This window comes from Scyliorhinus torazame, chromosome 6 (assembly GCF_047496885.1).
Source record: "Scyliorhinus torazame isolate Kashiwa2021f chromosome 6, sScyTor2.1, whole genome shotgun sequence".
Classification (NCBI taxonomy): Eukaryota; Metazoa; Chordata; class Chondrichthyes; order Carcharhiniformes; family Scyliorhinidae; genus Scyliorhinus; species Scyliorhinus torazame.
In genome coordinates, this window is record NC_092712.1 from 312,714,320 (window position 1) to 312,736,046 (window position 21,727).

A 21,727-nucleotide genomic window follows, 5' to 3' on the forward strand; every position below is an offset into this window, starting at 1 on the left:
TAACCAGGTTTTCTATAGCTGAAGCATGACTCTACCACCCCCATCCCAACGCCCATCTCTGCAATCCCCTCCCCTCCGTATTCCTGTCCCCGAGCTATAAAGGCCAGCATTCCATTAACCTTTATGATTATTTTCCGCACCTGCTCATGACACTACCTGGCACCACACCACATGTGGAATCCCCTCTTGCCCCCCCCCCCCCCTCCCCCCACCCCAAAATCCTCTCTGGACCATCCCTCTTCTAGCTCCTCACCATTCAGAAAGTACCCCGCCTCTAACCCTTTCAGATCCGAAGATCGACTACACTGAAATCCATTTGCCGCAGTTTTGTGTGCGTGCCTGGCTGGGTGTAGTAGGTCATGTATTTGCTGCTACTTACACTGGTTTTAATCGGTTTTGAGATTCACTCCGGTAGAGCGAGGAAGGCTAGACTGCAAGGCAATGTGGAAGGGAAGAGACACAAAAAAAAAGGAGAGAAAAAGTGCAAGGGACAGCACAGGAAAAGGGCAAAAAAATAAAAAAAAATAAACGAGAGATAGAGAACCAAAAAAAAAAAATGAGAAAGGGAGAGGGAGGAAGTGCTAGGGTGTGAGAGCGAGATTCTGCCTATAACATACTCTTACCTTTCAAGACATCTTTCATAATTATATGTAGCTTTGAAACCATATATGGCAAAAGTGACAACGCTGGCAAATACGGATGTCAGACTGTTAATTAAAGCAATGATAACTGCTTGTTTCTCACAGTTGTTGTTTTTCTGGTTGTAACTGGCAAACGCGATCAGACTCCCAAATCCCAGGCCAAGTGAGAAGAAGATCTGTGTGGCTGCATCAATCCAAGATTTTGGGTCCATCAGCTGCTCAACCTGAGCATTAGAGCACAACAAAGTTCAGTGGGAGTCATGGCGAGGAACTCTACCCTAAAATAGGGTAAAGTTCCACACTACAGGGCTGCTTGGGAGATCAAAGTTTTGATTTAGAAACTAAACATTCTTTAAAAATCGACCACAATTCTTAACTGGCTTGCCTTGTCTGAAAGGACACGTGGAATAAGCCCCCCCCCCCACCCCAAAAAAAAAAAACCTGGTAAATAAAAGCCTTGCTCCAGAACAGGACGAACTCCAGATTGAGAAACCTTTGTCCGAAACCCTCGGGGTCCCTTCGCACTTTGAATTCAGATCATTTCAGTTTTCGAATACTGCATATAAAAATTTACATTACGATAGATAAGTAAATGAAATGACTGGAAAATTAAGATGCATCACTGAATAATAAAATACAGGGCACATATAATTAGGTCTGACATGTTCACCACAAAAAAACATACGGTAAACAGTACAGACAAACCACTAGACATCCCGAGCGAAAGGGAAGGCGATGGTGCAGTGGTATTGTCACTGGACTCGTAATCCAGGGACTCAGGATAGCACTCTTGGGGCCCAGGTTCGAATCTCACCCTGGCAGATGGTGTAATTTGGGGCGGAACGGTAGCACAGTGGTCAGCACTGTTGCTTCACAGCTCCAGGGTCCCAGCCTTGGTCACTGTCTGTGCGGACTCTGCACATTCTTTACCGTGCCTGCGTGGGTTTCCTCCGGGTGCTCCGTTTGCTCCTGCAGTCCAAAGATGTGCAGGTTCGGTGGATTGTCCATGCTAAGTTGCCCCTTAGTGTCCAGAAAGGTTAGGCGGGGCTACTGGGATAGGGTGTGGGCTTAAGTGGGGTGCTCTTTCCAAGGGCCAGTGCAGGTTTGATGGGCCGAATGGCCTCCTCCTGCGCTGTAAATTCTATGAAAGGCCGTGGAGATTTTTAGAGAGGCTTTTGAATTTACTGTTATGATCCCAGTTGATGTTATAACTGGACGGAAAGATTTCCGAATGGAACCCTGGCTCAAAAGACTAACTTTTACTTTAAAAAAAAAAAAGTGGAGTAACAGAGTCACAGAACTGCTAATTAGTTTTTAAACAATAATTTAAAACAAAACATGAAAAGGTGGATTATTATACAATACTCCTTTATTCCCCTCCCAGTTGCAGAGTTACACACAGATTTTAAGGTCAACACGGATTACCAAGTACATTGGTCTCATTAACACGCAAAGTCCCTTGTAAGCACACAAGATGACTGTGGTAAGACACACTGCCCTCTAAATCAAGTGAACATCAAACCCCCTCCCGTCCCAAATGATTATTATACCGTGTGCCACCCTGTGTCTCTGAACTCCGGCTTCCACACGAGTGATTTCCAATTCCACTTTCAAATTTTCTTTTAAATTATTCTTTCCCTCCGCTGTTTCCATCAAGGTCTCGCTTTCAGGTTTTACACCTCTCCCCTCAGGTTTCCCTGGTCTTAAAGGCTTTTACACAAACTCCAAGGTCCAGTCACCAATTTCCACAATTATTCCAAATAATGTCTCCCAAACTGTCGTAATTTCTAACAAACACTACTGCCAATTTCTTCCTTGCCTCTCACGGTCCAATGCTTTTTAAACTCTTGTAACTTTACTGAACAATAATCTGTCCTGGTTCCCAGCTTCCTCTATTCTGTTAATCCAGACTTCTTGGATACTTCTCTTCATTTCTCTAGCTTCTTTAGCTAGCTGGATGACTTCCGGCTTTGGTTTTCTTAGCCAGTATTCCATAGTATGGCTTTTCATCTAACAAGGCTGTTTCCTCTTCAACCTTCCAAAACCAACTGCTTCTAGCAGAGCTGCAGACTCTCTCACTATCCATCTCCCAACTGCAATTGAATTAGCTAAACTAAAATGCCAAGAGCTTCTCGACCGTACAAGGTCTCAGTTGCTAAGCAACTGCTGCTGGTTTATTTAATCTTCACGCTGTAACCCTCTAAGCACAACAGAATCACAGTCAGGATCGAAACAAACACCTACACATGCAAATACCTTTGTCCAGCATGAATCTAACTATAGGTTTTACCTTTCCCGGCACACATACAATAAATTAAAGACACTTAAACCTATGCCTTATTTCTAATGTTTATCAAACAAAGAAATAAAAATCCCTTAAAATTACCTTTGTTTTCCTAACAATACGTATTTTAAAAAAATGCCACCTGGAGAATAGAATTCTATACAATTTTATAAAATTGGATATTAAAGAGGCCAGAGTAATTGACCAAAGAACTTAGTTCTTCAGTGTCAAAACTGCTTTTGACTCTCAATTAGCTGTGAGGTGTTGGATGTCTTTCATGTTTCAGATTTTGCCCTTTACTCAAGCTGAATCTTTGCATTCTGTAATTTTCCCAGACATTCCTTCAGCTTCATGTTTTTTTGAGGGCAGCTTTAAGCGGAGGTGACTGATTGGGCTGTCTATTGAATCCATGCCAAGATTAAATTCCTAAAATCCCACCAGCTTCGTAACATGTGACAACTTGGCTCACGGGTGGCGGTTTCCACTATGCTCTTTAGAACTCTATGTTTTCCCCCCTTCTTTGCAATTCCAGTGTACTCCATCCCGAGGCTGTTGGATCAGCCTAGACCCTGTACCATTTTAGACTTGTGAAAATATCATCCCAAAGCCCCGTTGATTAAACACCAGTCCTGCTGCCTAAAGCCTGCAAGTGAGACTGGCTTGGAAAATACCATCCGAGTGTTGAAATTTAATGACTGGAAACTTGAATCCTGCTGAAAAAAAAAGTTTTTCATATTGCACTCAATCAGGACAAATGCAAGAATGCCAAATTTCAAACCATCGCAACAATTTATACTACGGGAAAGAAAGGTGCTGATTGGTTGCCAAGCTGCAAAGTATCAGTGATTGGGAGCACAACTTCACAATATCTCAAATTATTGAAGCATCTCCATCAGGATTGGAAAGTACAACAGACAAAAGGGCTACTTCTAATTCTAATGTGCAGTTTGTCAGCAGCAATTCATTTTAGTGAGGTCCTTAGAAAGCATCAAGTCTGGCAACAATGAAGGGCCCGCAGGGGAAGATTTCGGTCAGTGAAGTGACCCAAGGTCACTCGTGTCCACTCATGCCACCAAGCCATAGGTGTCTCATTGTGCCGTTTCAATAATACTCCCGGAACAGAGTACATGATGCATCATTAAAAGTAGATTAAAAGCAAATTACTGCGGATGCTGGAATCTGAAACAAAAACAGGAAACACTGGATAATCTCAACAGGTCCGACAGCATCTGTGGAGAGGGAAGGCTGCTAACGTTTCACGGAGACATTTCAGGACCTCCGACATATTTCCAAGTAAGGGTGGTGTGGGGCTTGGAGGGAACTGTCAGGTGGATGTTGAAGGTTGCCATGGTGAATATGCAACCATGGAGGCCTTTCCCAACTCAGTAATTCTCCCACATCCCTTATTAACTTGCATTCTCTCAGAACTGTAAATACGCGAGTATTTCACAATAATATAACACTGCATCCTCAGAGAAAGAGGAGGTGGTCCCAGTAACGCACAGAGCCCAGTGCCAAACGCTAGCAGATATCTCCATTCCCGGGGATCGGGGCTGGAGGGCTTTAGAATTTAAACGGGGAGCATTTGGTGAAATATCGGGAACAATGGAGGGAAGCAGCTGCCAGTGGAACTACAGCACCTACATCCTGATAATCATGAAGCGAGTTGGAAGCGATCCATGGGAGTAATTTATTTTTGTAGACCAAGCCACCCATATGATTTGTACATCAGACCCATGCTCTTAATCTTTGTGCATCTGATGTGGGGGTAGCCTGTTGCTGGGCCCAGCCAAAAGGGACCCATGTATAGGTCCAGGCGAGAGTGAGTCGTTGGAGAGGGAGAACGCAGTGTCAGTCGCTTCAGGCCTTCGGTGAACTCGACTACGTCATCACCATCATCTAGAAGGACAAGGGCAGCAGGCACATGGGAACACCACCGCCTGGAGATTCCCCTCCAAGTCACTCACTATCTTGACTTTGAAATATATCGGCCATTCCTCCACCGTCAATGGGTCAAAATCCTGGAACTCCCACCCTAACAGCACAGTGGGTGTACCTACACCACATGGATTGCAGCGGTTCAAGTCTCACCACCATCTTCTCAAGGGCAATTAGGTATGGGCAACAAAAGCTGCCTAGGCAGCAATGCCCAGAGCAATTTAATCCAATCAGGTTTTCTTAAAAGCTTTGTGTTTTCGTTACAATACATCAGAGGTGCCTCTTTCAGAAGAGGTACTTAGCTCCTCGTTATTGGTAAACTGCCGGTTGGATTGAAGAGCTACAGAACTTGGTGAACACCTCAAAAAGGAATAAGCAGCCCGGAGAGTGTCTTCACCGTGTTGGAGAGCATGCACACTCCAGGGTTTCGGAGTCAGAGCATCCACTGGTCCGTTTCTTCAGCGCAGGCACGATCTACGGGTGGAGACAGAGACACCGGGCTCAAAAAGTCGGTGTCTGGATGGATTCTCTGATGCCAAGGGGGCGGCACGGTGGTTGGCACTGCTGCCTCACAGCTCCAGGATCCCAGGTTCAATTCCGGCCTCGGGTGACTGTCTGTGCGGAGTCTGTACGTTCTCCCAGTGTGTGCGTGGGTTTCCTCCGGGTGCTCCGGTTTCCTCCCACAGTCCAAAGATGTGCAGGTTAGATGGATTGGCCATTCCAAATTGCCCCGTAGTGTCCAAAAAGGTTAGGTGGGGTTACTGGGATAGGGTGGAGGCATGGGCTGTAGTAGGGTGCTCTTTGCAGACTCGATGGGCCGAATGGCCTCCTTCTGCACTGCAAATTCTATGAAGACACTGGAGCCCTTTAGTCTTCTCAAATGCGAATGCCCCACAGGGGTTGGAACACATGCCACATGAGCAGTCCATTGTGACTTGTGACTGCAGCACAGAGGGAGGGCGACGCTGCCGGAGGTGCCAAAGTTTAACTGAGGCATTATTACACCGTGACTCTGCTTGGCCTTGCAGGGGTATATAAAAATCACCTGGTGCCATTTTGAAGAGGAGTTGGCCGGGGAGGAGGGGGGGGGGAATGGGCGATGATCAGAGTTATCCATTATCACATTGCTGTTTGTGGGAGCTTGCTGTGCACAAATCTGCTGCTATCTTTTCTACACTGTAGTAGTGACTTCAAAAGTATTTAACTGGCCATAAAGTAGTTTAGGATGCCCCGAGGCAGTGAGAGGTGTTATATAAATGCAAGTCTCTCCTTTCACTGAAGAACAGCATTATTAGTAACAGTCACTTGCTAGCACAGACCTTGAACGATGCGGCAATGAAAAGACTTGTTACCGAAGATACTCATCTTGTAACATCGGGCCGAATAGAAGAATATCACATTTCAGCAAAACGCCTCTCACTGCCAATGCTAATATGAATAGAATGTTGGCTTTATTGATGCCTTTTAAAACAAGTGTCAGCCTGGAGTGTAACCGTAAATTATCAAAGACACGACGACACAATACCTTTGGAGTGAACATGTACACGAGCCCATTGCCTGCTCCATGCAGTGTTACTCCTCGAATTAGAAATATAATCAGCACCACATACGGAAAGCAAGCCGTCACATAGACCACCTAAATCAAGGAGGAGGTGGTTAGAATCGGCCTCTCATAAATAATATTTAACTTTAAGCTTTCGTTCAGCGTTATCCATTACGAAATGGTTAATCATTCCAATGTACCAACTCCCATTATTAACGGAGCCCTGGGATGCGAGGGTGGGTTCTGGGTGCCAGCACTGCGGGCAAGAAATGCAAAGGAATAAACCCCATCAGCCTTTGCTCAGATCGCACCTGTTGCCCGACAAAAACCAATGGCCGTCTCCGGCGCCTGTTTCTTATGCTCTTAATGCAGTGGCACTTTTCAGGAAGAGCGGGGGTTTGTTGGATGGGAGTGACATCATAATGGACGACTCATCCTCTCTCCCCCGTCCCTTGGCTGTTCCCTGCAAGCTCAGGTGGAGTCTTTCTTGGGAATATTAAAACAAATTTATCACGGTCAGTGTGGAGTTTGCACATTCTCCCCCTGTCTGCGTGGGTTTCACCCCCACAAGCCAAAGATGTGCAGGTTAGTTGGATTGGCCATGCTAACTTGCCCCTTAATTGGGACAAAAAAAATAATAATTCGGTACGCTTAAATTTATATATAAAAAAACAAATTTAGTCTCCCTTTAGGTCAGCTTCTTGCTTGGTCTGGCGATGCAGCAAGCAGTCCGCTGCCACGGTGCTGCCAGCTTTTCCTCACTCGCTCACTCACTGGGGAGATCCCACAGTGAAAGCCTACCCGGCATCTCGAGTTAAGGCCAGGATTTAGGGTTCGGTCGCCAACACTCTGGAGTGTCCAGGAAGCAACGGCCAATCTCTTGGACACGGCTGTGGGCAAGATCCTGGAGGAAGTAGATTGAGAGTAGTTTTTCCTCAGAATATACTTTGGTTCGGTTATGTCCGAAAACATTTTGGCGATCGGAAAACAAGGCTGTTCAGCCCTCGAATGGCCATTAATTGGGCTCAACTGGGGTTGTCGGAGTTTGTTTGCCTCCTGTTGTGGGGGCGGGGGAGCGATTGGGTGAGGAGCTCCAAACGTCTGCTCCTGCGCCGTCAGTTACCTCCGCTGACTCCCATATCAAATCTCCCCCCCCCACCTCCTTGGGAGAACAACCCCAGCTTCCCCACCCTCAGCTTGCAACTAAAATCCCTCAGCCCCCCTCCCCCCCCCCCCCGGAACCATTCTGGTAAAGCACCTCTGCACCCTCTCAAGGAGGCCCTCGCACCCCTGTAGCAGCGCAGCAAACCAACTGCTCACATGAAAAATCAGGCGCCAGCTAACCATCTCAGCTGAGGAAAAGCATCTCGTGCTGATTAAAGTCAAGTCGGCTCTCCCCACCCCCCTCCCACCCGCACCTCAAACCACTTTGTCCAAAACGAAAGTCCTGCTGACTCTTCTGTATTTATTTGGAACATGTTTAATCACAGATGAAGCTAATGGAGCGAATCTGCAAGCCTTGTGGCTCACCAAGCATCGGAGCGACTGGACTAATCAAACAATTACCATATTAATTTCTCTATGATCGGACAGGAATCTTAACTCAAAAGTGGCCCTGTCCGTCAGACTGAAAGTGCCAGCGCTGCACCTCACCGTTGAAACTATAAGCCCTCAGTGTGGCATACCCATCAACAAAGAATCTGACCAGGTCATCGTAAAGACGCGCGACGCACCCATTTAGTTATGCTGCCAGTTTGCCACGTTCCCTGAGCCACAGATGTCTAGTATTCGCCCACAGTTTATTAGCACCAGATGCACAGACCTCTAAAGTCTGTGCACCTTCACGATAGTTACGGTACCTTGCCAGTGGATTCGGTCCCTCTAATAATGCAGAGATAAACTATAAGCCAGGACAGGATGAGGCACAGAATCAACCCCCAGTGCAATGACCCACTATCATTGATTGTGGGAGAGATGTTCAATGTCTCCCTGTACCAGAAGTACTCGGTTGCAGAACTTTTTGCACATTCTTCCACTATCCCAGTATTGTTGCTGTTTGCTGGACAATTAGCCCAAGGTAAAGGATTCTGCACAAAGAAGAAACAAAACAAAAAAACACCAACATTAATAATGCAAGTAAAACCAATAGATATGGATAAACAATCTCACCCCATCGAACCTGGTTGTGTGTTTATTTTTAAAGTAGCATATTTTTCATTGCTACGATTGTATCAAATCGAACAGGCTACAAAAGAGTCACTAGGGGTTATTACTATTGGACAGCAGAGTCTAGATATTGTCCAGATGAACCTACGAGGCCAGTGCAAAAGACTGAGAGGCAGTTACCCACAACATGGAGCATTTCTGAGCAATAGGCCAATTGTTGAGAGAAGGCAGGCTGTCTGTTGGCCTAATTACAGGCCTGGTTAATGGCTTTTTTCCCCAGCTGCCGGGGATGGGGGGGTTCTGCAGATAACCGTCTGGCTATCTGGATAGATTGAAGAAGCTCGCTCTGTTTTCCTTGGAGAGATTACATAGAGGCGTTGAAAATCGTGAAGAGTCTGGACTCAATAGATAGGGTCAAAATGTGGTGGATGGGCCCAATATCTCCGGACCCCAAAGACTCCACGGGGCGGTCTCCCATTCATCCAGCAGGGCCTTTCCCATTCTGCCACCTAATCTTTACAACTGAATTTGTGCGCTCGAGGGTGCGTCCACATTGAGGCCTCTGCCCCCTCCCCCAACCCGCCCCTAGCAGAGGTGGCTGCCTTTCAGCCTATGGGGTGAAGGGGATCAAAGGGGAAGGGGGAGGGGGGGAGTGGGATTAGGCTATTTTGAGTTGGATGATCAGCTCTGATCACAATGAATGGCTTCATTGTTTTTCCCCTGCTCCTATTTTCTACGTTTCTATATCCATGTCAGCTCCCCCACCCCGCCCACCCTCCCCAAACCAACCACCCCACCTTTGCACCCACCTCTTAAGCTTGTTCTCTTCAGGCTATCATCTAATATCCTTTAAAAAGCAGACATTGAATCTGCCTCCCAGACAGTACATTCCAGATCCTAACCACCCCTCATGTCGCCCAATTCCGTTACCAGTCACCTTAAACCCACATCCTCTGGGCTTAGGCCCGTCAATCACAGTTTGACCTAATCTATTGTGTCCAGACTCATGATTTTCAACGCCTCTATCAAATCTCTCCAAGGAAAACAGAGCGAGCTTTTCAATCTATCCAGAAAACTAGACGTCCTTCATCACAGAATTATGACGACGCAGATCTCACCCAAAAAGTATCCAGAATGGTTTAGCACAGGGCTAAATCGCTGGCTTTTAGAGCAGACCAAGGCAGGCCAGCAGCACGGTTCAATTCCCGTTCCAGCCTCCCTGAACAGGCGCCGGAATGTGGCAACTAGGGGCTTTTCACCGTAACTCCATTTTTTTTGTGTGTGTTTATTCAAATTTTCCAACAAAATTTACAACCCCCCCCCCAGTAACAAAAAGAAAGAAACGCAAACAAGTCAAATATTATACAAAACTTTTACATTGGGTTTCCCGGTATACAGTAACCCCCCCATATGACATTCAAAGATACCCGTAGGGAAGCCTCCCCACCCACCCGAATTCCCTCCCCGAAAGAAACCCGCGCGGCCCCCCCCTCCCCCCCCCGGGTTGCTGCTGACCTCCTCCTAACGCTCCACGAGATAGTCTAGGAACGGTTGTCACCGCCTGAAGAACCCCTGCACAGACCCTCGTAAGGCGAACATTTTCCTCTCCAGCTTAATGAACCCTGCCATGTCATTTATCCAGGCTTCCACACTGGGGGGCTTCGCATCCTTCCATAATAGCAAGATCCTCCGCCGGCTACCAGGGACGCAAAGGCAAGGGGACTGGCCTCTTTCGTCTCCTGCACTCCCGGCTCGTCCGTTACCCCAAATAGTGCCAACCCCCAACTCGGCTTGACCTGGACTTTCACCACCTTGGACATAGTCCTCGCGAAACCCCTCCAAAACCCATCCAATGCCGGGCACGACCAGAACATTTCGACGTGATTCGCTGGGCTTCCCGAGCACCTCCCACACCTGTCCTCCACCCCAAAGAACCTACTCAACCTTGCCCCTGTCATATGCGCTCTGTGAATGACCTTGAATTGTATTAGGCTGAGCCTGGCGCCAGAGGAGGAAGAATTAACCCTACTCAGGGCATCAGCCCACAGACCCTCATCTATCTCCTTCCCAAGCTCCTCCTCCCACTTGCCCTTTAACTCCTCTACCGAGGCCTCCTCCTCTTCTTTCAGCTCCTGGTAAATCGCTGAAACCCTGCCTTCTCCAACCCATACACCCGAAATCACCCTGTGCCGGGAGAAGCGGGAATTCCCTCATCTGCCGCCTCACAAACACCCTCACTTGCATATACCTGAAAGCATTTCCCGGGGGTAACCCAAACTTCTCCTCCAGCGCCCCCAGGCTCGCAAACGTCCCATCTATAAACAGGTCCCCCATTCTTCCAATCCCTGCCCGATGCCAGCTCCGAAATCCCCCATCCATCCTTCCCGGGACGAACCGATGGTTCTCCTGAATCGGGGACCAAACCAAGGCTCCCACCTCGCCCTTGTGTCGTCTCCACTGCCCCCAGATCTTCAACGTCGCCGCCACCACCGGACTCGTGGTGTACCTTGTCGGCGATAGCGGCAGCGGTGCCGTCGCCAGCGTCCTCAGGCTCATGCCCACACAGGACGCCATCTCTAACCTCTTCCACGCCGCCTCCTCTCCCTCCATTACCCACTTACGGATCATCGCCACATTGGCTGCCCAATATAGTCACACAAATTCGGCAGAGCCAGCCCTCCCCTGTCCCTACTATGCTCCAGAAACACCCTCTTTACCCTCGGGGTCTTATTTACCCATACAAAACCCATGATACTCCTGCCTACCCATTTAAAAAAGGCCTTGGGAATCATAATGGGAAGGCACTGGAACACAAAGAGAAACCTCGGGAGCACCATCATTTTAACCGACTGCACCCTGCCCGCTAGCGAGAGTGGCAGCACATCCATCTTTTGAAATCCTCCTCCATCTGCTCCACCAACCCGTCAAATTGAGTTTGTGCAGGGCCCCCCCAACTCCCAGCCACCTGGATCCCCAAGTACTAAAAGCTCCTTTCCGCCCTCTTCAACGGCAGGTCGTCTATCCCCTTTCCCTGGTACCCTGGATGCACCACAAAGAGCTCACTTTTCCCTACATTAAGCTTATACCCCGAGAAGTCCCCAAACTCCCTTAAGATCCGCATGACCTCCGCCATCCCCTCCACTGGATCTGCCACATACAGCAACAGGTCGTCCGCATACAGCGACACCCAGTGTTCCTCTCCCCCTCGGACCAGTCCCCTCCATTTCCTGGACTCCCTTCGTGCCATGGCCAGAGGCTCAATTGCCAATGCAAACATCAAGCGGGACAGGGGGCACCTCTGCCTTGTCCCTCGGTACAGCCGAAAGTACTCCGACCTCCGCCGATTCGTAGCCACATTCGCCACCGGGGCTCTGTATAGTAACCTGACCCAGCCGATGAACCCCTCCCCGAACCCAAACCTCCGCAACACTTCCCAAAGATACTCCTACTCCACCCGGTCGAAGGCCTTCTCCCCGTCCATAGCTGCCACTACCTCCGCTTCTCCCTTCACCGAGGGCATCATAATCACATTGAGGAGCCTCCGCACATTAGTGTTTAGCTGCCTGCCCCTTACAAATCCCGTCTGGTCCTCATGAATCACCCCTGGGACACAGTCCTCAATTCTCGTAGCCAGCACTTTTGCCAGCAACTTAGCATCCACATTGAGGAGCGAGATCGGTCTATACGACCCACACTGCAGTGGGTCCTTGTCCCGCTTCAGGATCAGAGAGATCAGCGCCTCGGACATTGTCGGGGCAAGATCCCCCCCTCCCTTGCCTTATTGAAAGTCCTCACTAGCAACGGGCCTAGCAAGTCCACGCATTTCCTGTAAAACTCGACCGGGAACCCATCTGGCCCCGGGGCCTTCCCCGCCTGCATGCTCCCAATCCTTTAACCAGCTCATCCAGCCCAATTGGCGCCCCTAAACCAGCCACCTCCTGCTCCTCCACCCTCTGGAACCTCAGCTGATCCAAAATTTGTCGCATCCCCTCTTCCCCCGCTGGGGGCTCAGATCTGTACAGATCCCCATAGAAGTCCCTAAATACCTCATTTATTCTCACCGCACTCCGCACCGTATTCCCCCGCTATCCTTAACTCCACCTATCTCCCTCGCTGCCTCCCTCTTATGAAGCTGGTGTGCCAGCATCCGACTCGCCTTCTCCCCATACTCGTACGTCGCCCCGAGCTTTCCTCCACTGTGCCTCGGTTTTCCCTGTGGTCAACAGGTCGAACTCCGTCTGGAGGTTCCGCCGCTCCCTGAGTAGTCCCTCCTCGGGGGCCTCTACATATCTCCTGTCCACCCTTAAGATCTCCCCCACCAACCTCTCCCTGCTCTCTCTTTTCGCCCTGTGGGCCCTGATGGAGATGAACTCTCCCCTGACCACCGCCTTCAGCACCTCCCATACTACCCCCACCTGCACCTCCCCGTTGTCACTGGCCTCCAAATATCTTTCAATGCACCCCCGCACCCGCCCACACACCTCCTCATCCGCCAATAATCCCACATCTAGACGCCACAGCGGGCGCTGGTCCCTCTCCTCTCCCAACTCCAGCTCCACCCAGTGCGGGGCGTGGTCTGAGATGGCTATGGCCGAATACTCCGTTCCCTCCACTTTCGGGATTAGCGCCCTACTCAAAATAAAAAAATCTATCCGGGAGTAGGCTCTATGGATATGAGAAAAGAATGAAAATTCCCTGGCCTGGGGCCTGACAAACCTCCATGGATCCACTCCCCCCATCTGGTCCATAAACCCCCTGAGCACCTTGGCCGCAGCCGGCCTCTTACCTGCCCTGGACCTAGAGCGATCCAGTGCTGGGTCCAGCATCGTGTTGAAGCCACACCCCCATTCTCAAGCTTCCTACCTCCAGATCCGGAGTCCGACCCAGCATGCGTTTCATAAATCGGGCATCATCCCAGCTCGGGGCATATACGTTCACCAGTACCACCCGCACCCCCTTCAACCTACCGCTCACCATCACATATCGACCTCCATTATCCACTACAATATTCAGTGCCTCGAACGACACCCACTTCCCCACCAGTATTGCAACCCCTCTGTTCTTCACATCCAACCCTGAATGGAATAGCTGTCCTACCCATCCCTTTCTCAGCGTAACCTGATCTGCCACCTTCAAATGTGTCTCCTGGAGCATAACCACGTCTGCCTTCAGTCCCTTTAAGTGCGCGAACACCCGGGCCCTCTTGACCGGCCCGTTCAGGCCCCTCACATTCCAAGTTATCAGCCGGATTGGGAGGCTGCTCCACCCCCCACTAGCCATCTCCTTTTCTAGGCCAGCCACATGCCCGCACCTCCCAGTCCCCCAGACAGCGGAGCCCCGCCCCGACCACCTCTCCTACTTCCAGCTCCCCTTTGGCCAATGCAGCAGCAACCCTATACCCCCCCCCCCCTCCCCCCGCTAGATCCACATCTAGCCCTTTTGTTCCCCCCATAACACTCCCGTAAGTCAGCTGACTCCTGCTGACCCCGGCCTCTCCCGCCATTCCATCGACCACCTCCAATGTGAGAATCCCCCCTCCCCCTCCCTGGCAGTCAGTGTACGCTCCTCTCCAGCACCGCCCCCCCCCCCCCGCCCTTCCCTAGCGTGGGAAAAAGCCCGCGCTTTCATGAGCCAGCCCCGCCCACTCTGGCGCAGCTCCTTTTGCGGCCTTACCCCAATTCCCCATCCCCGGGCCTCCACTCCCCCTCTTCTTTCGTGGTGGTCTGCCCTTCCAACACCGATGCCCACACTCTCCCCATCCAATCCCTTCACCCATCCCCATCCAGCACCCAAACCAGAGGAACATTCCCTAAACGTAATAAACAATATATACACAGTAAACATCCCCCCACAACAAACCCTCAATTTGAGTCCAACTTTTCAGTCCGTATAAAGCTCCATGCCTCATCGGGCGTTTCGAAATAGTGGTGCCGATCCTGGAACGTGACCCACAGTCGCGCTGGCTGCAGCATACCGAACTTCACCCCCTTTCGATGGAGCATCGCCTTAGCCAGATTAAAACCCTCTCTCTTCTTAGCCACCTCTGCACTCCAGTCCTGATAGATTTGGATCTCCGTGTTCTCCCACCTGCTGCTCCGCTCTTTCTTGGCCCATCTCAGGGCACACACTCTGCCCATAAAGCGGTGAAACCTCACCACTACAGCCCTTGGCGGCTCGTTGGCCTTGGGTTCCTTGCTAGGACCCGGTGAGCCCCATCTAGCTCTAGAGGCCTCAGGGAAGGCTCCTGCGCCCATTAGCGAATTGAGCATCGTGCTCACATATGCCCCAGCATCGGGCCCCTCCACTCCTTCAGGGAGACCCAGAATCCGAAGATTCTTCCTCCTCGACCTATTCTCCAGGTCCTCAAATCTTTCCGCCCACCTCTTGTGCAGCGCCTCCACCTTCACCGCCAGGCCCAAGATCTCGTCCTCGTCCTCAGAGGCTTTTGCCGCACCTCCCGGATCGCCGCCCCTTGGGCCTTCTGGGTCTCCACAAGCTTCTCAATCGCCGCCTTCATTGGCGCCAGCATTTTGGTTTCCAGCTCCTCAAAGCAGCGTCTCAGAAACCCCTGCTGCTCCTGCGACCACTGCGCCCATGCTGCTGGGTCTCCACCCGCCGCCATCTTGTTTTTTCTCCCTCTCACTTTTCGCTGCTCCAAGATCACTCCTGGTCCAATCCATATAATGTCGGGGGGACCTTTCTGTCACCTTCCCACACTGGAAGTCGTCGAACAATTGCCGTTGGGGCCCCTCTAGAGAGCCTAAAAGTCCGTTCCCGGCGGGAGCTGCCGAACGTGCGACCTACCTAGGCATAGCCGCAACCGGAAGTCACAGTAACTTCATTTGAAGCCTACTTGTGACAATAAGCGATATTCATTTCATTTTTCAATTCAGTTGGGGCTGAAGCCAGTGTTTTGTGCTTCTATTTACAAAGCCCAGGAGCCCACATAAAGCAAGCATAACTTTAGCCTACTTTGCCACGGGGGAGTAAAAGCAGAGACTTTATTGTAAGAGTCAAAGGACTCGAAACATTAACTCGGTTTTCCTCCTAATTGATGCTGGCAGACCTGCTGAGTTTTTCCCAGCGTCCTCAATTCTTTACTCTATTGGGCAGCGTATAATACAGCAGATTGTGGTGGTGCTACTTACCTCAAATGAATGGAACAGATACCACAGACTCCAGGAGACAATGGCATTGTAGTAGACACAAACCAGGAATGATATAACCATACTTCCGACACCTATGTGGGGGACAGGGAAAAGGTGACTTAACAAAGTTAATGGCGCACCTCAACGGGTTAAAGTTCAAGAAAGAGAACAAAATGTGAAGTTACATACCAACACCAACCAAATATGGGTTCACTGCTTTCCAGGCTCCAATGCTGCCCTTCCTCATCAATTGACCCAATGTCAGTTCCAGGTAAAACAAAGGGAGTCCTTCCACAATTAACATAATCGCGTAAGGAATTAAAAATCCACCTGAAAGAGACGAACACAGGATCAGCTGTGGAAATCTAATGGGTTTTATAAACATTGTAACTCCACACAGTCACCCAAGACCGGAATCGAACCAGAGTCCCCTGGCGCTGTGATGCAGCTGTGCAAATCACGGTGCTGCCCCATATTGCTCAGTAATTGCATGCCGGTGGTGGGCATTAACTGGGGATTCAATTCTGCCCTTTAAATAGGAACAGACTGAAATTGCGGCTGCTGCGTTAGGAGATATATGCTTATAATGTGCATCTCTGTAAATAAATGCTTAGAATACGGAGTAACGATTGGCTCCAGTTCTATCCTTCCCCACTGGGCCTTCAAGACTAAAATATTTACAATTGTTTGTCAATATTTTGTTCCATTTTCCCTTTAAGACCTTGGGCGGGATTCTCTGATCCTGATGCTCAGTGTCGACGCCGTGGTAAACGCTGTCGCGTTTCTCGACGGCATCAACATGGCCTCAGGAGCAGAAATTCTGACTCTTACAGGGGGCCAGCACGGCACTGGAGCGACCCACGCTGCTCCAGCTGCCGATCCCCGGCGTCAGACGGGCGCCGCGGGTCTGCGCATGCACAGTGGGACCGGCGCCAATGCGCGCATGCTCCCTTCTCTGCGCCGGCCCTGACGCAACCTGGCGTAGGTTCTTCTGTTGCTAACTACCTGGAAGTCCACGATAGCCGTCGGGGAAATGTACTGATTCCCCACCTCTCTGGGAGAGGAAGAAGCCTACTTGTGACAATAAGCGATTATTATTATTATGATATGCCCAGTGCTCAGTACAAATGACAGGGACGGACGACAGAAAATGCTTAATGGTGTGCGACATTTGTTCTGCACTCCACAACAGTGCGTTTGAATGGTTTCACAACCACCTCAATCTTTGAATAAAATGAATAATGCCAAAGTCAATTACTAAATGACAATTAACCTTTTATCTAACACCGTGTGTCAACCTTTGATTAGACAATGTTATAGGACATCACTGAAACTGTGAACAGTAGATGACAGCTGCAGGAATAATAAGTTATGAACCTTCACTGCATAGCATTTTACTTCCTTCTTGTGCACGCAAGCTGCAAATTTGAACAGTTATCGAGCGGTTTCTGCTGTGCTGCGCACTGCTGTCAGGTCGGAATGCAATATTAATTCAAACACGAAAGGAAGCAAGCTCATTCCACTGATGTCACGTCAAGAAATAGGAGCGGGAATAGACTATTTGGCTCCTCCACTCCATTCATGACTAATCAATCTCCTTTCAACCTGGTCCTCTGGTGTCCAAAAACAAATCCAGCGATCTCCAACCTAAATATACCCAATGGCAGAGTATCCACAATGTCCACGGTAGAGAATTCCAATGATTCACAACCCTTTAAGTGAAGAAGTGTCTCCTCAGCCCAGTTCAAAGTGGCTGACCCCTTATCCTGTGAAAATGAGATCATCTCTCGTTCCTTGAAACCCCAGAGAATAGAACTCAATTCTACTGAACCTCCCTCAGCAGACAACCATCCGCGGAATCAATCTCATACCAGCTAGGGGTGACCTCTGCGGGGTAGAGATCTTCTTACCATACAATCTCTTATCAAAGCTGGCTGTGGCATCCTGAAAGATAATCATACAAGAAGACATTGGAGCAGAAGTAGCCCATTTGGCCCATCGAGCCTGTTCCCCCATTCAATGAGATCTGGCAAAATGGGTTGGAGCTTGATGCTCTCCCGCTAGCCAGAGGTGAATCTGGGCCTCAAGACTCTAGTGTTTTCCCTGTAGCTTAACACCAGTTTCCTCCATCACAGACGGGGGTGAACTCACCGACAACTGCAAGCATCTGACTTCACAGTTAACCTGGCCAGTTAATGGGCCCGTGCTGCAATTGGAGCATACTAATGCTCTCACAACTACTTTCCATCATTCACCAATTTAATTAGCTCCAGAAAAAGGGGCGCGACAAGGTTGAAACACCAGCAGCAGACCAACTTTGCCCTACTTCCTCAATAGAATTATTACTGCATCCAGCCATGTTATTCATTGGCTCCACTCACTGGCGGGGGCCCATTGCCAATTGAAGCCAGTTTGCAACCACACGGGAAGGGTGCATTGCGGCCACAGCAGGTACCGAGAGGCACGCACAGGGCGAATGCCCCCGGAAAACAGTGAGACAGGGCACAGCATGGGAGAGAGCAGGCTCCGAGGTACTCGGATACTGAACTGGGGGTCTTGGGGTAGGAGATGGAAAGGAGGAAAGATGCCCTGTGCCCACAGGTGGGGGCCAGATGGTCCTCCAGGCACATGCTTAAAAAGGCAGGGAAGGTGAGAGAGCTGTGGCGGGCAATGCCAGGAGTCAAGCTTCACGGAGCTGCAAGAGATTCAATGACCTCACACAAGTGGTCAAGGTCACTGCCGTCCTTTTGAAACAGCACATCCTACCAACTGCACCATCGTCCTCACACAATTTCATCAATCTGCCTCCACCAAGAGAAGGAGACGTATTTAGCTCATTAAATACAGAGCTTCATTGACTCAGCAGTGAGCAGAAAACTGAAAGATGTTTCAAATATTAAAAGGTTTGTCACAGTGGTCACTTCAGAGCCACTGAAAATGTGACAACTGCTCAGCTTTGATGCTAGAATTACGGCTGCAGGTGGAAGCTTCCAGTGAGACGCTCCTCACTGATTACACATTATCCCTTGCTGAGGTTCAGAGGGGAAAATGGTTCCCAGGGCGGACACAGCCTCCGATTCCTTCTCCCCTTCCTCCTCCAGCTGCTTGTCCTGCTCGGCGTGGCCTCCGTTCATGGTTCAGCTGTTCAAGGTTAAGACGGCGGCATTAGCATCAAATCAGTGTTATACATTGGCTGATGTCGCAATCTGTTGCTCCACATACATACAGCAGACAGGAGCTGCACAGGCAGACAATGTCCGGACAGCCGGCATGTTTCACGGCCAACGTGCGTGCGCAAATAGGACACTATATCGATCCCCAAACGGTACCCGCCACACGCAAACAACGGGTGCTACCAAGTCTAATTTCACACTGAGGTGGTCTTACGTCCATCTAAGGGGCTGTGCAGAAACCGGTCAATCCTTGCTCAGGCCATGTTTAATTTGACCCCTTTCGATTTTACCATCTGTAAGCTGTAAAAACATTTAAAACTTTTTTTTAAAAGGGGCCTAGCCTTTAAAGAAACTGCCCGCGCATTCCAAAAACATTACTTAAAAGGAGATAAGAATTAACTTGGTCAGATAATTACTGTTCAAATGTAACAAACTGCACATTACCATAAAACCATGAGCGATTTCGGTCTTATTAGTAATGCTTGAGAAGCCTAGGAGAGCCCGGAAGTGGTTCAGATCTATCGTACAGCTGTTAGCTAATGTTTACAACATGCGGGCCAATGAAAGGCACATTTGAAATGCATGGAGCAATTACCGGTGAAATCTGCTGTCTAAACAGTAATGAATTGAAGTTTGCCCTCAATGAAAGGGAATTAGTTTCGGCAAATTAGGTTCTCCACCATCACCAGCCCCCACACCCAAGGCCTTTCCTTAATGCTGTTCTATAAGTGGGTGTTGGACATGTGGAAAAGCAGCACTAGCGGGAGGCAACTGCCACCCAATTAGCATGGCCCTTCCCAGGACTAGGAAGAAAATAAAATGCCAAAGCACACCAGGAAGACAATGGCTTGGTCAAAGGCAAAGGTGAACACAGAAGGAAACTATGAGCCGGCAGGGTTCAGGGAGCAAATTCTGGAGAGTTCAAATGCAATGGCGGTCTACGGCAGGGCAAAGAGAGGATGCAAACAGTGGATAGTTTGGGACTGGAGAGGGGGGGGGATGGAGGGGACAAAGCTAGGCCGGGGCAAGACTGCGGGAGGATTTAAACACAATGGTTAATTGTAGGCTTGAGCCAACGAAGGTCTGGGATTAGAGAGGGTGAGCCAACAGAGTGTGATGTAGAATAAGGCAGAAGGAACAGAGTTTTGGATGACCTGGATGAGAGGGAGACTAGCGAGAGGAGTATTGGAACAGGGGGGGGGGGGGGCAGGCGGGGGGGGGGGGGGGGGGGGGGGGGGGAAGAGGATGGCGGTGTGGCAGTAATGTCACTGCTTTGGGGGGCAGGGCGGGGGGGGGGGGGGCAAAACTCCCCACAGCAGCGTGTGGAATTTAAATTTTGTTAATAAATCTGGAACATAAAGCTGGTCTCAATAACTATGATAGTTCGAAATCCATCTGGTTCACCCTATGTCCTTTAGGGAAGGAAACCGGTCATCCGGACCAAGTCTGGCCGACATCCTACACGTGACTCCAGGCCTACATTAATGTGGTTGACTCTTGACTGGCCTCTGCCATTATCTTGCAAGCCACTCAGTTCAAGGGCAATCGGAATGGGCAACAAAAGCCAGCAGAGCCCCCATCCCAGGAAAGGGCCAAGAAAAAACCTCAACAGTTTTCTTATGCGGACGGAGGAAAGGATTATTTATCATTGATCCTGGGTTTCAGTCCGCTGGATTATGGAATTATAAAAGCAGAAAAGGAGGCCATTCAGTCCATGACATCCATGCTGGCTCTGTGGAAGCAATGCTTGTCTTCTCTTTGGAGACCCTGCCCGTTATTACTTTTCAGATAATGATCCAATTCCCTTTCGAAAGCCTGGATGGAACCTGCCTCCACGCTCAGTGCAATTCAGATCCTAACCACTCACATAATTCCGCCTGTGTTGCGCCTGCACGTTATCCCCGTGTGTGCGTGGGTTTCCTCCGGGTGTTCCGGTTTCCTCCCACAGACCAAGGATGTGCAGGTTAGGTAGATTGGCCATGCTAAATTGCCCTTAGTGTCCAAAATTGCCCTTCGTGTTGGGTGGGGTTGCTGGGTTGTGGGGATAGGGTGGAGGTGTGGGCTTGGGTAGGGTGCTCTACCGGTGCAGACTCGATGGGCCGAATGGCCTCCTTCTGCACTGTAAATTCTATGATAATCATCTGTAACATAATCACGGTGTTACTGTACACATGATACCATATGTCAAGCCCCACCTGTGATTATGGGGCAGAATTTAACAGGGGTCCCTCCCACTGGTTGTGGAATGGGCAGGTGCCTCACATAGCTTTCCTCGGAGAGGTCTGATCTGGCCAGCGTTGGACCTCCCCCTTGACCAAGTCCTCTGGCCGGCAGGAATCCCACCCCAACTGGCCAATTACAGGCTGACAGCTCTCTAGACCACGCAGTACCACCGAATGTGGCTGCCGGTATTAGCCAGAGGTTTTAATCGGGCATCGCCCCCCCCCCCCCCCCATTTCCCCGAGGAGAGGCATATGTGGGTAAGATGGGGTACGGAGGGAGGGGGCGGGGATGGTATTGGAAGCATAGAGCAAGGTGGCTTTCAGAGGTGTTTCTTCCCCATCCCAATGCCCAGTCCTTCAAATCGGACCCAAGGTGACCGAGAATGGAGGACACCCGCTACAGGCTGGGCATTCTCCTCACGTGGCAAGTTTCCTCCGCCTGCTGCTGGCTGAATATGGCCACCCTCCACTCCACTCAAGGTTTCGATCAGAATTGAGAGGACATTTTGCCCTTTTTCTCCTCCTGCTATACAAGAGGGTGGGAAACTGGATCACCTTTCCCTCTGCATTTCGCCAGCAGATGATAAGAAACCCACGGTTTTCAAAAAGGAA

At 49.9% G+C, this 21,727-nt stretch overlaps 1 protein-coding gene across 2 annotated transcripts in view; it reads right to left on the minus strand.

Annotated features, from left to right (window-relative positions):
• The window catches only part of LOC140425602 (sodium- and chloride-dependent transporter XTRP3A-like), a 78,695-nt gene that overhangs the window by 45,384 nt on the left and 11,584 nt on the right, over positions 1-21,727 (minus strand). For both annotated transcript variants that reach the window (XM_072510088.1, XM_072510087.1), the window contains exons 2-6: positions 15,910-16,050; positions 15,721-15,812; positions 8,266-8,493; positions 6,389-6,499; positions 624-865 (exon numbers count right to left, since the gene is read on the minus strand). In XM_072510088.1, the coding sequence (XP_072366189.1) occupies positions 624-865; positions 6,389-6,499; positions 8,266-8,493; positions 15,721-15,812; positions 15,910-16,050 (814 nt within the window). The remainder of the gene's footprint in view (positions 1-623; positions 866-6,388; positions 6,500-8,265; positions 8,494-15,720; positions 15,813-15,909; positions 16,051-21,727) is intronic.